Genomic DNA, 15,714 nt, shown 5'->3' with positions numbered 1-15,714 from the left:
ACTATCTAAACTCTTATGTTTGTTACATAACTGTAAACTATGATTATAAAACTTCAACTCAACTAATTCAATGAATTTGTATGCAAAACCATATATGGGGGAAATAAAAGCACAAACAGTGCTATGTTAGAAAAAAAATTGTTTTCTTTAACTTCAACTATAAGAAAAATTGTTTTCTTTAACTTCAACTATAAGAAGTTTGGCAGTAGAGAAAAAATGTAACCAAATGTTTGAACCAGAATATAGTCTATTCTCAGCCTTAAATATAGTCTATTTTTAGTAGCGCTGATATTTTGCCAAATTAGATTCTGATATTTTTTTTCTTTTCACGTTACAACTATGCTTTCAATGATTTTTTTATTATCTATGATTTAACTTGTACAAGTTATCTCGTTGAATATTTTTTCAAAATTAGAATTTTAATTTATTTACAAGGTAGTTTTATCTTTTAAAGAAATTTATTTCATTTTTTTCATAAAAATGTTTACAGAAAAAATTATCCAGACAAATGTAAAAAAAAAAAAGGTTTCTATCTTTAAAGTGTTGGTAATGTTTCTGCATCTTTTCATATTTTTTCTTATGTCTATTTTGAGTCCTTAGGCGAAGTGATTTAGTCTGTTAGTTCCCAACAGGTATTTTGTGTCCTTGGATGGATAAAAGTCAATTAAATTAACTGATTCCAATTAATTATTCATGAAAAGGACATCTTCGGTTCAAAGCTATTGACTTCATTGAACTAAACGAAACCAACTCCATTTGTGCCAAACTAAGGTTAAATGCTTTCTTTGTGAAATTTAAAACAGCAGGCACTTCCAGAGGACAAACCAAGATGATGACGTAGTTAAGAATGCTGAGTAATGTGTAAATATAAACAGACACTACTAGCATCATACTCACATTAGAAATCTGCTTCTTCTCCATGGCTCAACTAGTTCTCTATTTTTCAGCTCTTCTCTTCTTTATCTTCTTAACCCTTATAGTACAAAAAATTGGAAACAAACCCAGGAAAAGAGATGAAACAACTTCTAAAATACCTCCTGGCCCAACAAAGCTACCTATTATAGGAAATATACACAATCTGCTATCCTCTCAGCCACATAGAAAACTAAGAGACCTGGCCTTAAAATATGGACCCTTGATGCATCTTCAACTTGGAGAGGTTTCTACTATTGTCATTTCAACCCCTGAGTGTGCTAAGGAAGTGATGAAAACCCATGATATTAACTTTGCCACACGGCCTAAACTCCCAACTGTGGATGTATTCAGTTACAATTGCACAGATATAGCTTTCTCTCCTTATGGATACTATTGGAGGCAGCTAAGAAAAATTTGCACACTGGAGCTTTTAAGCCTAAAACGTGTCAACTCATTCCAACCAATTAGAGAAGACGAGCTCTCCAATCTTGTCAAATGGATTGATTCGGAGAAAGGATCCCCCATCAATCTCACTCAAGCTCTACTTTCATCTATTTATACAATTATTTCAAGGTCTGCCTTTGGCAAAAAATATAAAGACCAAGAAAACTTCATAACAGTGGTTAAAAAATCAATGAAAGTTGCAGGAGGTTTTGACATTGGAGATTTGTTTCCTTCTGCTACTTGGCTGCAACATGTCACTGGCATGAGGCCCGAGCTTGAGAGGTTACATCAACAAACCGATCACATAATGGAAAACATCATCAATGAACATAAAGAGGCAAAGTCAAAGGCCAAAGATCACGAAAGGGAACCAGAAGATCTTGTGGATGTTCTCATACAATATGAGGATGGTAGCAAGCAGGATTTTTCTTTAACAAGGACAAACATCAAGGCTATAATTCTGGTATGGATCATAACCTCTTGCAAATACATTTTATGATCATGAATTAATCTTTATCATACCTGATATGAAAGTGGAATGAATTAGTTAATAAGGATGAGTTTGAGTTCTATTTTCAAAAATGCTTTTAGTTTTAAAAATATGAAGAAACTAGACACTCACACCAAGTTCATACCTCAACACAAACAGTACCTCTGCAGAGGACTCGCTCTTATGAGCTAGGATCCCAAAACAGGAGAACTTAATGAGAAAACATCTCCTAGATGTTTCTGTTTTATGTTTTTAAAACCCTCTTTTTTGGAAGCAATTTTGAAAACATAACACGTTCAGGGGGAGAAACTGATTATTGAATAGCATGTTGGAAAACAATTTTTAAACCAAAAAGAGAGTAGGAAATCAAAATGGTAATAAATATCTAACACTTTTTCCCTCTATATCTTATTTTTCACTAGATCTTTGAAGTAGTGAAACATTTGCCTAATAACTCTAGAAGCATGCAGTCTCTTTGTTTCTTTACTTGTAACCTTTTTTATTGATATTTTTAAGGACATTTTTGGTGCTGGAGGGGAGACATCAGCAACAACCATAGATTGGGCGATGGCTGAAATAATGAATGATTCAAGAGTAATGAAAAAAGCACAAGCTGAGGTTAGAGAGGTATTCAACATGAAAGGAAGGGTTGATGAAAATTGCATCAATGAACTCAAATATTTGAAACTAGTTGTGAAAGAGACCTTGAGATTACACCCTCCACTTCCTCTTTTGCTTCCAAGAGAATGTGGTAAAACGTGTGAGATACATGGCTATAACATACCAGCCAAAAGCAAGGTCATAGTCAATGTTTGGGCAATTGGAAGAGATTCAAACTATTGGACTGAACCAGAGAGGTTTTATCCCGAGAGATTCATTGACAGCACTATTGACTACAAAGGGAATAATTTTGAGTACATTCCTTTTGGAGCTGGAAGAAGGATATGCCCTGGAAGCATATTTGCATCCAGAGTTGTCGAAGTGACCCTTGCAATGTTGTTATATCACTTTGATTGGAAGCTTCCAAGTGGAATGATAAGTGAAGAATTGGACATGAGTGAAGAGTTTGGAATCACAGTTAGAAGAAAGCATGATCTGTTCTTGGTTCCTTTTCCTTATATTCCTTTGCCTGTCCCATGAATTTCAGACTGAGAAATTGAAACCCTTGGTGATGCTGAGATTGTGCACTCTAATGCTATAGTAGCAGTTTTAATCTTTGAATAACTTGAGATAAAAGTCGTCATTTTGCGTTTAGTGGATGATTTAAGTTTTTATATTATTTTTCATTTTGTTTTATCAGCAAAGAATGACATTAAATTAAGAGGGATACAAAAAGGGTATCCAACCCTTTTACATAAACCAAACCACATTAAGAATCTCCAAGAATAAAGAGATGACCAAACACCCCAGAAGTGCATAACCTAGACATCTTATTCCAACTAGCACCGTGCTCGTATTGAAATGCTATAAGCACTGCAAACTGCAGCTACAAAACCATCAAAATACACCAAAATATTCGTTATCTCTACCACCTCATTGACATTCCTTCTACCCAGCTTGCAGTGGCACGATTGTAGCACTTGTCACCGAATTAATCACTTCAATGCAACATCTTCCATTCGCTTCTTTTTTGTCTTTGGCTTCCCCCTGTTTGCTCCTTACGACTGGGTACTCCTCTGACGACAGACTTACCACCAAACATCCCTCACCGGCTCCCCTCACCACAAGCTTTCCCGAAAATTCTATGGCCCATACCCTATTTCCAAACGCATTGGTGAAGTGACTTATGAACTAGCTCTCCCACCAGATTCCAAAGTTCATCCAGTATTTCACATATCTCTCCTCAAACCATATCATGGACCAAAACCCCCTCTACCCCACCACCCTCCCAACCAGGAAATAAACCCGTACCTTTTGCACCCTCCCAACATAAACCTAAGTGAAACCCTAAGTGAGACTTCAAACTCACGTAACACAGCTCTGATGCCATCCACACACGCCACGTGTCCTCTATCAGCAGCCCTCATTAAACCCCTTCACCAACCACTAACCTCTGCTTCACGTGCCCATTTACTCTCACACCTACCTTCACCTACCCATCTACTTCCACAAGTAAATGCACCTAACCATCTACCCACACCACTTCATTTCCATCAATGACCCATATTGTGTCACATCACCGACTCCCTACAACACCTTCACGTGACTCTGTGTCGCATTCAATACAAGTAGTTGACACACACCAAATTCCAACGTTACAAAACCAATCTCTTTCCAAACCTTGCCCTTTGGGTTTCCCATGCCAATTTACAACCCACTCTCAACCCCCTTTGCCAACACCACACCCCAACGTGGCCCAAAAGCCCGCACCACACTTTCCCAATTTATTCTCACTCTCACATCCACCCCCACACCACAAAAATTACCTTGGCCCACCAACCACCACCCACATCAAATAGTCCAACATTTTACAATAACCAGACCACCCCGTTTTACCTCCCGCACCCCTAGTTCCTATACCACCGTGTCATCCACCACAACTCCTCTGCCAAGTTCATCCATCCAAAACCTTGAGGAAAAGGTTGCTTTGCAGGGGCCAACTATTGATACGGGACTCACAAGCACAAGGCCCATTAGAAGGATATCTAGGCCCATTTGGTTAAAGGATTATATCTAGAAGGATCTCTTTTGTCTTTTGTAGGGATTGGATCCCCTTTTCTGTTAGGATTTTCTGTTATAGCTTTTCAGTATTTTCAGCACAGCTGTCTATTAGGACAAATAGTTTTTCAAAGGGTATTATATACCCCACTAGACTAGGAGAGTAGGCATGTTGTTGGTTATGTTACTTTTATCCTAAAAAGTTGTTTTTTTATTCGGATATATCTCTATCCCAACACTTATTTTTCTAGTTTTTTCTATGTTCTTCCCTTTCCCTGCTCCATCACCATATCAGAAACCATATAAAGAAACGCACAACTTAACTCACCAACTAACCTTCACCGTCTCCAACAACCACCTCCAACCACAACCCTCAAGAATCACCCACAAACACTCACCGCAATTAATGAAAACCTTCAAAATGAAGAACAACTCATCAACTCAACTAAAACCATAACATATACTGCCAATTGTAGATTTGATAATTAAAAATTATATGGAGGTGCAAGAAGAACCCGTTGAGGTGTAGGGGGAATTTTCTTATTTTTATCCCACAATTAAAACAAGCAATTGATAACATGGACCTTCATGTTTGGTAAATTCTCCGTATACTTCCATATCTTCCCCCTACACCTTCATATTTTTTTTAATTCAAACCCTACTCTTATGAGTATATGTTAGGATTTTTCTCTTTCTTTTTTTTTCAATTTTTTTTGTGTATACTGTATTGTAAAATTCGTAACACCCCCTTACTATAATATGTATTTCGGGTTGTACTATCTGGAAGATAATTTTCATTCTAGAAATATCTTCTGGATTGTATAATCTAAAAGACATTTTGAATTGTATACTTTTCATATTATATAATCCAAAGAAATACATATTATAGTAAAAGGATGCTGCAAATTGTACAATTCGGAAACTATTGCTGAATCCGGGATTACCTTCTAGATTTTGTAATCTAGAATGGATTGTGGAATCCATGAGGTGTTAATAGAAAAGATAACATTTTCATTTTGCAAAATCCAGAAGTAATTTTTTAAGGACAACATGGTCTTTTCGCCTAACCAAAGCCTAGAGAAACTATGGGTATGCAAGAAACAACCAAACATAAACTACAAAAAGAATACATAATTAATGCCTTGAGTTTTTTTTTTTGCCAGTCCACTATATTTGGGCTTTCCTCTCATCCTTCGTCTGTTTCTTCCTGTACCTCCATATCTTCTTCTGCCACCTCCATACACAACATGAAAATACATTTTTGTCCTTCTTGTGTCACCCCCATAGAGTAGTTTCCGGATTATGTAATTTGGAAACTCATTTAAAAAAAGACTTTCGGATTACATAATCTGGAAGTTAAGACTTCCAGATTATGTAATCCAAAGAATAATCATGCATCTGAAAAATGGTTTCTGGATTACGTAATCCGGTAGCTAATTACAAATTTGAAAAATGACTTCCGAATTACGTAATTCGGAATATTATAAAGGGGCATTTTTGGAAATTTCAAAACTTATGAAGGTGAGAGAAGAAGGTATGGAGGTGCAGGAAGAAACAGTCCCTTCGTCTATATAAGTTTATATATACTGAACATATGCATGCAGATAATATAAGTAGTGTTTTGTTTTCTTCTTTTTCTACGTATTGTATTATGGCAGTTTCTTCCTGCACCCCTATATTTTTCTTCCTGCACCCCCTACTTGTTATTCATAATAAGAGTCCTTTCATAATGTTTTTTGAATGTGTTCCTGACCTCTACAAATTAAGAAATTTTGGATGATTATGGTTTGTTTTAACCTTTGAAAATAACATAAATAAGCTTGATCTCAACGTTGTATATATCTCGGTTTTATAGCTGGAACTAAAAGATATGTTGTTATTGATACAAATACTAGAAATTTTTGTATCTTGAAATGTCATTTTTCTTAAGTATGGCTTTTGTCTAATTGTTGATACAACCATTTAGACTGATACAGGACATCGTGAGAATTACTTTGAACACATATATGATTACACACATGATGAAAATCATGTTATTACATAAGATAGTAACACTGAAAATAATGAACACATTGAGACCGAGAACTTAAGAAGGTCTTATAGGATACACAAATCTCTATCTTTCGTAGAAGACTATCATTATCAACATATAATATCACTTTGAGAAGAGAACTTACAGAATTCCAATAAGGTATGTTATTCTTTTAACCTAGTTTTATCATATAGAATATTATTCAATAAACAACTTAGATACACTCTCCCTCCTTTATCTCGAACCAAGCCACAATCCTATAAAGAAGTTATACAAGTTCTAGAATGGATAAAAGTCATGGAAGTAAAGATTATGGCTTTTGAATTCATGATGTAGAATTATTGATACCATTTAATGGCTTTTGCTTCCTACACCCTTCAATTTTTGAACCTTCACCCCATCACCTTAAAAAATGACATCAATGTCGGGGTTTATAATTAAAAAGTACACATTCCCCTATCTTTATTGCACTGTTCTGATCTGTGGTTCGTTCAATTTGTTGCAATTATAGTACTTGCATTTGGTTGGTGATTCACATTCGTTTCTGTCTTGTCTCCAATGGTTATTGACACCGCTATGGTACGTAAATCGTCATTAAAAAACTACAGGTTCGCGTATTTTTTCTTTTTGGAAAGGGTAATCCAAAAAAAAAAATAGACTTTGGATTCGAGAAAAGGGGGAGGTGTGCATAATGTGATTACTTCTGAAATTAGGTTTCCAAAATATGTTTCTAAAACATATTTTCTGAATAGTTGTTCGAAATAGACTTTCTGGAAATTTTAGAAACATATTCTGAAAAGACTATTCTAAAAAACTATTTTGGAAAGCTTGTTCTAGAAATATGATTTTTCTTTGGGTTTTTTTTTTTCTATGTATGATTGTTTTTAGCTGTTAAATATTAATTTTATTAACATATATGGAGCGCGGCATGGTCAATGAGGATAAGGTTCCCAGATCGATTGTGTTGACTACATTTGTTAGATGAAGAGAGCAGGGTGGTACTAGTAACATCATTGTTAAAGGTGACAAAGGTGAAAATGTGGTAGCTAAGAAGGTTCATCCTACCTTCAATTGAAGAGTTTGCGGGATATGTAGTGATGAAGACCAAGTAGAGGAGGCGTATGAGGCCCAAGCCCAAGAGGGGACCAAAGCCCAATCCATGAGCTCAACATCTTTCTTGCCTCAAAGAATTACTAGAAACATGGCTAAAGCTTTGGGAGATGAACATTTGATGATTTTTTGTAATTACTTTTGTATAGTTTTTTAGTATAACTTTAAAATGGAGGTGTAGATATTAAATAAGGGGTACTAATGTACAAAACAAGTTACACCTTCCATGTGACATACGAGTAGGTGTAGATAGGATTTTTAGCAGGTGCGAAAGTAGGAAAACAATTATCTCTTGAATTTCAATTGTGTCTTTTCATTTTTCAGCCCTCTTCTACTATAAATAGAGAGGCATTGCTCATGTAATCCAGAATATAAAAATAGAAGAAAGGAAACTCTACACAAAATGAGAGAGAATTGTGAGAGATTTGATCTCCTTCTCTAATTCTTATCTTGTGAGTTTTGGAGGGCTTCAAGTGGCGGCATTTAGCACTCATCTTGGACCTTTCACCATCCAAGTGGCGTGTCCATCTCCTTCAAGTCTTCATCCAATTATGTTCCTTCTTCCTTCCATCTCCATTTCCATTTAGACTCATGTTTTAGCAATTCCAATCGATTGCTTTTGTCCCTTTAGTGTTGTTCTTCATTTTCCACCGATGGTTCTTGCTTCTTTTGTGTTTCCTTTTATTTCCAACACTTAATTCTCCTTTCAATCAGATCATGTGTTAGTTGCTGTTTTTAATTGTTCTACATTGTGTTTCTACTTGTGTTCATGTGTTTGATCTTGCTTTCCTTTCCATTTCCGCCATATATATGTGTATAAAGATATGTCACTCATGATTATGAGTTTGACTCTTCATTTGGAAGGCAATGTCCTCCATTGAATTGTCCTTAAGCCTTCTTATTGTGTTCCTAAAGTGTTTATGCTTGATTCAACTCACATCATGTAGCTCGGCTCGGCCTGGCCCCAAACCTCACTTACAGGAGGAGGTGGGTATGTTGGAAAGGAAACCATAAGAAGGAGTCGAAACATAATCTATTAGAGAGAAGTGAGATATAGCAAGACTCACTCTACGAGGCACAAAATTTTCTAGCCCAATCTTTCATTTTGCTCTTTCAAGAGCAAGAATAATAGAAAAAACTTCGGCCATTAGAGCAAAAATCATCAACCAACCATACAAGATGATGTGTAAGTGTCAAGATAATTGGACATAACCATTATACAAGAGTCAATGACAACTTTATATGTAAAATCATCAACCAGAATTCTTATTTCTAAGTTCCCTTTGTATGTTTATTTCTATGTTCCTTAGTATGTTTATAATTGACACTTCATTAGATATACTTGCATCCTTGACATACTCAGAACCACCTTATACATATCAAACAATGATAATGATGTGAGTATATGTACTATAATGCATATCTAAATTATATTCAACAATGCAATAAAACAAACACAAGTTTAAAATTTGCACTTTTAAATGTAGATTTGTCCATTGCCATTATATCTTCTACTCTCGATCAATTCTCCATTGAAGGAATTATAATCATAAGTCAGCTCTCAGCAAGATTATCCTTTACACCAAGCAACATTTTGTGAGGAAGATTCTTGTCATTGTGATCATATATAACATCTTTGACACGAAGATTTGAAGAACTATGATTAGTAAATGTTCCTACGTTTCTACATTTACTTGCATTAGTGAAGACCTTTCCAACACTTACAAAAGAAAACTGAAACTGTTAAATAAAGTCAAACACAACAAAAGAAAGTATCTATCATGAACATACCCATGCGAAATATATAGTCATTATCTAGCCTCCATTTAAGCACCGACTTCTCCATTCTCCAATATACTCACATAGAAAGCTTCCAGAGGGAATGAAAGACAATTTTTATACGTCAACCATTCAACATTTTGCTACCATTCTTCACAGCCACAAAGAATTGCCTGCTTGAACTTCAATGAGTGAATGTTATTTACGATATAATCAAAGGATGTGGGTAGCTGGACACAACCACTTAAAGTCACCACCTTAATACTAAACCTCTTCCGACCATTTGAAAGACCTTTAACACGAACAACCTCCTTTTTTACAACACAACCTTTCGGTTTGTGTTTCTTCCTAGGAGTAAATCTTGTAAGATGCCTTGAATTTTTTACATGATCCTTAACGGCAAAACAAGTTTGGAGTTGTCTAAAATTCTATTTAGTGCAAACTTGAACACAAGCTTTCCATATCTCCCTCTTTCTATTTTCTTTGTATCCACCAAACACAAACTATCATAAACATACGAGTAATGAGAATTGTTGCTACGCACCATCAAACTTTCCATAAGGTTCAATATAACCCACATGGGACTTATGGCTTGCATGCTATTTTTCAGCACCGAATTTCCTCGTTCCAATTTGTTTATCACGAAGAAAAAAAATTCTCCTAACATTAGGATTTCCTCCTTGACCTTCATAACCAAGGTAACAATGGATTTCCTACCATTATCATAGCGATCCGTTAAGACAGTGTTAGCGGCCATTACTTTAGAATTCCCAGGTTCTTACAATTTGTATTGAAGTATTATTAGCTTGTCAAACAAGTTCCTAAAGGACTGTCAAAAGGAGACTTTGTATTACAGATATCCATCAGTGGTACCACAACAAGTCAAACAACAGTTTACAAACCATCTAGAATGAACAAATAACAACAACCAAACTATAAAAAAAAACATTCAACCAAGAATTCAAATGCTGAAAGCTTTTTCAGTGATGTAAGCGTTCAAAGGTAGAAAATAGAATAATGGGAGATTGGAGTATAAAATAATAATGATGCAAAATGAAAATTGAAAAGCCATGAAGACGAAACTTCATACCTTGGAAGCTTTAGAGTGATAAAAGTTGAAGGACAGATAGTGCCAAGCAACGGAAGTTGAAAAATCACATAAACAAAAACTTCAAGAGAACACTTGAAAAACAAGAGAAGTATGAGCAGTACAGTTACAGTAGAAAAAGAATTCATACAAAGTAAACATATTTAAAAGAACAAACTTTCCCTCCACAGAAACATGCAATTTGCAAAGCACAAAACAGTAAAACAAGAATGCAAAACTCAAACTAAATAAAGAAAAAGCAAAACTTTAGGGAGAGAAAGAAAGAAAGAAACCACCCCATGAAAACCAAGAAAAGAAGCATACCAGAGGAAAAATTGAAGTAAAACACTCCCTGCAATCAAGATCCTTTTGTTATTTGTTGATGAACTAAAGATATTGAGAATTGGAAATGAAAATGAAAACTTTAAAACAATAGAAACAAGAAAAGGTTTATTACCCTTGTTAAATGCTTGAAAGAACAAAACTTCCTTAGCACTGTACTGGAGAAAGAAAAGACTAGGATGAAGAGAAAACCTACTGTTCACGTCAGAGTTGTGATGATTATTAATATAAAATTGATAAGAGTTAGAATGCAACGTTAAGAATAAAAAGATTTATATTATGGATGCATTTAAATTAAATAATTTTTTTGTAAATTTCTTAAATCATCAAATTTCACTAGTTGTAAGTCATTAAATTTAAATTATAAAAGTGATCAATAGAAGAAGTTTTAAAACACATATCGATAACTTGTATAATTTTAATTACAAAGGATACCATTCTTTTATAAAAGTTTCTTAAATTATATTGTAATGATTATGAAAATATTTATATTAGTTCCAAAATATAATATTATTTGTGAGAAATATATATTCAATTCTCTTTTAATAATAAAGAATTTTAGAAAAAATTTGCATATTGGAGCTTTAAAACGTATCAACTCATACCAGCCAATTAAAGAAGAGGAGCTCTCCAATCTTGTCAAATGGATAGATTCGGAGAAAGGATCCCCCATCAATCTCACTCAAGCTCTACTTTCATCTATTTATACAATTGTTTCCAGGTCTGCCTTTGGCAAGAAATATAAAGACCAAGAAAACTTTATATCAGTGGTTAAAAAATCAATAAAAGTTGCAGGAGGTTTTAACATTGGAGATTTGTTTCCTTCTGCTACTTGGCTGCAACGTGTCACTGGCCTGAGGCCCAAGCTTGAGAGGTTACATCAACAAACCGATCACATAATGGAAAACATCATAATGAACATAAAGAGGCAAAGTCAAAGACCAAAGATTACGAAAGGGAAGCAGAAGATCTTGTGGATGTTCTCATACAATATGAGGATGTTAGCAAGCAAGATTTTTATTTAACAAGGAAAAACATCAAGGCTATAATTCTGGTATGGATCATAACCTCTTGCAAATACATTTTATGATCATAATCCTTACCATACTTGATATGAAAGTGGAATGAATTAGTTAAAAAGGATGTGTTTAAGTTCTATTTTCAAAAATGGTTTTAGTTTTTTTTTTTTATCGACAAAGAATTAATTAAATTAAAGGACCACATTTTACTACCAAAGCAAACCTATTGTAGTATTAACCCACAAACCCCCCACTCACTAGAAATCCACCAGACCCAACAGACCATAAAAAAGAGAACCAGCAGCTCATGTTTGAGGTCCACACCACACCAACAAAGCATCCAAGCATAGGATGAAAGAGCTTGCTTCACTTGATTGCCCCACGCTGGAAGCACCAACCAGCAACCCTTTCCCAACCCAGCTTTGGCATCACAACATATGCACCATCCAGGGCTCCGTGCGTAGGCCACCAGTCCACTTCAATTGATTGAAAACTGCTCTGCATCTAGCGCACCACTTGGACCAAAGAAATAATACCCCTTGAATAATGCTTTGAAATCCAAGCTACAAATTCATCAGCATAAATAAAACCCCCTACTTTTTATGGCCCTTTACTGTGAAACAGTGAGCTTCACTTGCATCCAGCCAGCATCTCCAACACACAAGGTAAACCAGCAACCCAACAAACCAGCCAGCAGCTCCACCAAAACCAGCAAACCAGTACTGGCAGCACCAGCAAACCAACAAACCAGCCAGCAACTCCAACAAGACCCAGTAAACCAATACTGGCACCACATCAGGTGTGAGAAGTGAGGCTCCATACAAGGTAAACCAGCCACTTCAGGTTTAAAGACCATCTGATTTAACACCCATCACTACTGACAGCCGCTCCAGACATCCTATTACCATGGATTTTACTTCCAGAGACTCTATCATGGCTCTTCGTGACAGAAACCAGATAAACCTCTCCAGACAAACCGCAAGTTCCACACAAGGAGACCTCCTTGGGTCTTGTTTCAGTGGCCATATACACTCCTTGAAAGAGGTGTTAGTCCTGCTACCTCAACCAATGAGATAGACATTCAACAGCCCTTCTATGGTTGCTGCAGGCTCCATGATGATAACTAAGAGAGTATTCCTTCTTCGTTTTCCTTCTCATGGCCACCATGACACCTGCATTGCCTGCACCTCCTTTTCCTCGTTTCCTTTGACAACAGTTCTCCTGTCAGACCTACCACAGCCCAGAGAGGTTGATGAAGAGAGGTTTTGCAATCAACACCCACAAACTGGTTTTGCTACAGAGAGGTTGATAATTCCCCTACGCATGATTAGGCATAACTCATAGACCAAGGTTATTAGTCTTGAATCAATAACCTACAAACCACCATCCATCATCCAAGACCAAGCCACATAAGCTATGCATATTGTACATATCTTTTACATCAAAGGCTTATGGACTACTACAACCAATGCATATCAAACAATGATGTGAGTATATGTACTCTATTCAACAATGTAATAAAAAAATACAGTTTATAATTTACACCTTTAAATGTAGATTTGTCCATTGCCTTTCGGTGTTCCCCAATAGCAACTATTACTACTACTATTGATCAATTTTCCACTGAAGGAATTATAATCATAAGTCAGCTCTCAAACAGCCGAAATATCCTTTACAGCAAACAACAATTTGTAAGGAAGATTCTTGTCATTGTGATCATACATAACATCTTTGACACGAAGATTTGAAGAACAGCTATGATTAGTAAATCTTCCTACGTATACACATTTACTTGCATTAGTGAAGACCTTTTCAACACCTACAAAGGAAGACTGAAACTGTTAAATAAAGTCCAAACACAACAAAAGAAAGTATCCATCATGAACATACCCATGTGAAATATATAGTCATTATCTATAGCCACTGACTTCTCCAATATACTCACATAGAAAGCTTCCAGAAGGGAATGAAAGACAATTTTTGTACGTCAACCTTTGCTACCATTCTTCACAGCCACAAAGAATTGCCTGCTTGAACTTCATTGAGTGAATTTTATTTACGACATAATCAAAGGATGTGGGTAGCTGGACACAATCTCTTGAAGTCACCACCCTAATACTAAACCTCTTCTGACGATTTTAAAGATCTTTAACACGGACAACCTCCTTTTCAACAACACAACCTTTCGGTTTGTTGCGTTTCTTCCTAGAAGTAAATCTTGAATTTTCACCATGATCCTTAAGGGAAAAACAAGTTTGGAGTTGTCCTAAAATTCTATTTAGGACAAAAATGAACACAAGCTTTCCATATCTTCCTCTTTCTATTTTCATTGTATCCACCAAATACAAACTATCATAAACATGAGTAATGAGAATTGTTGCTATTGTAACTGAATGCACAATCAAACTTTCCATAACTTTCAATATAACCCACATGGGACTTATAGCTTGCATCCTATTTTTCAGCACCAAATTTCATCGTTCCAATTTGTTTATCACTGAAGTGAAATATTTCTCCTAACATTAGGATTTCTTCCTTGACCTTCATAAGCCAAGGTACCACTGGATTTCCTACCATTATCATAGCAATCCGTTAAGACGGCGTTTGCGGCCATTACTTTAGAATTCCCAGGTTCTTACAATTTGTATAGATGCATTAGCTTATCAAACAAGTTCTTAAATGTCACCAATGCTCGATTCACCGTCCACTGTCCACTGTTTCACAAACACTTTCCTTAATTCTTTGCCAGTCGAAGTGCTGAGGAACTTCATACCTTGAAAACACAGATAGTGCCAAGCAGCGGAGGTTGAAAAAAGAGGTGTTTGAGAAGTACGACCACAAAACAGTAGAAAAATAATTCATAAAAAGTAAACATATTTAAAAGAACAAACTTTCCCTCCACAGAAACATGCAAAGCACAAAACAGTAAAAAAAAAATGCAAAACTCCTAAGCTAAATGAAGAAAAAGTGAAACTTTAGGGAAAACAAGAAACAAAGAAACCACCCCATGAAATCATGAAAACCAAGAAAAGCAAGAAAAGAAACCACCCTATGAAATCATGAAATCCAAGAACACAAGCTTTCCATATCTCACTCTTTCTATTTTCATTGTATCCACCAAATACAAACCATCATAAACATATGAGTAATGAGAACTGCTCCTATTGTAACTGAATGCACCATCAAACTTTCCATCACTTTCAATATAACCCACATGGGACTTATAGCTTGCATGCTATTTTTCAGCACCAAATTTCCTCGTTCCAATTTGTTTATCACGAAGTTAAATATTTCTCCTAACATTAGGATTTCCTCCTTGACCTTCATAAACCAAGGTACCACAGGGTCCAAAGGTACAAAACTAAAGAAAAATGGGGCAAAGTGCTACGGAGCAATCTCCATGTCTTTTCCAATAGGACTTTCAAAAGGAGACTTTATGTTACAGATATCTATCAATGGTACCTCAACAAGTCACATAAACAAAAACTTCAATAGAACACTTGAAAGAACAAACTTGCCCTCCACATAAACATGCAAAGCACAAAACAGTAAAACAAGAATGCAAAACTCATAAACTAAATGAAGAAAAAGCAAAACTTTAGGGAAAACAAGAAAGAAAGAAACCACCCCATGAAAACGAAGAAAAGAAAGAAGCAGACCAGAGAAAAAATTGAAGTAAAACACTCCCTCAAATCAAGACCCTTTTGTTGATGAACTAAAGATATTGAGAATCTGAAATGAAAAATTTGAAACGATAGAAACAAGAAAAGGTTTATAACCCTTCTTAAATGCTTGAATGAACAAAACTTCCTTTGCACTGTACTGTAGAAAGAAAAGA

The 15,714-nt window shown here is 35.6% G+C and overlaps 1 protein-coding gene and 1 long non-coding RNA gene across 5 annotated transcripts in view; one reads left to right on the top strand and one right to left on the bottom strand.

Annotated features, from left to right (window-relative positions):
- The window catches only part of LOC137831325 (cytochrome P450 71D11-like), a 7,312-nt gene extending 4,209 nt beyond the window's left edge, over positions 1-3,103 (top strand). The window contains exons 2-3 of the mRNA XM_068638967.1: positions 804-1,822; positions 2,366-3,103. Of these exons, the coding sequence (XP_068495068.1) occupies positions 920-1,822; positions 2,366-2,989 (1,527 nt within the window). The 5' untranslated portion in view covers positions 804-919 and the 3' untranslated portion in view covers positions 2,990-3,103. The remainder of the gene's footprint in view (positions 1-803; positions 1,823-2,365) is intronic.
- Positions 1,642-15,714, bottom strand: LOC137831329 (uncharacterized). Of its 4 annotated transcripts, none has more exons than XR_011084408.1 (3): positions 10,973-15,524; positions 10,519-10,867; positions 1,642-1,881 (listed from the first exon to the last, which is right to left on the bottom strand). It is a non-coding gene; the product is annotated as an uncharacterized lncRNA (long non-coding RNA). The 4 variants fall into 4 exon arrangements; XR_011084409.1 differs by lacking the exon at positions 1,642-1,881 and adding an exon at positions 15,536-15,714 and having other exon boundaries at positions 9,182-10,867; positions 10,973-14,649; XR_011084407.1 differs by lacking the exon at positions 1,642-1,881 and having other exon boundaries at positions 9,182-10,867; positions 10,973-11,052; positions 11,463-15,524.

Source organism: Phaseolus vulgaris, chromosome 6 (genome assembly GCF_000499845.2).
Source record: "Phaseolus vulgaris cultivar G19833 chromosome 6, P. vulgaris v2.0, whole genome shotgun sequence".
Lineage (NCBI taxonomy): Eukaryota > Viridiplantae > Streptophyta > Magnoliopsida > Fabales > Fabaceae > Phaseolus > Phaseolus vulgaris.
Note: the sequence above shows the minus strand (reverse complement) of the source record. Positions and strands in the feature narration are given on the sequence as shown.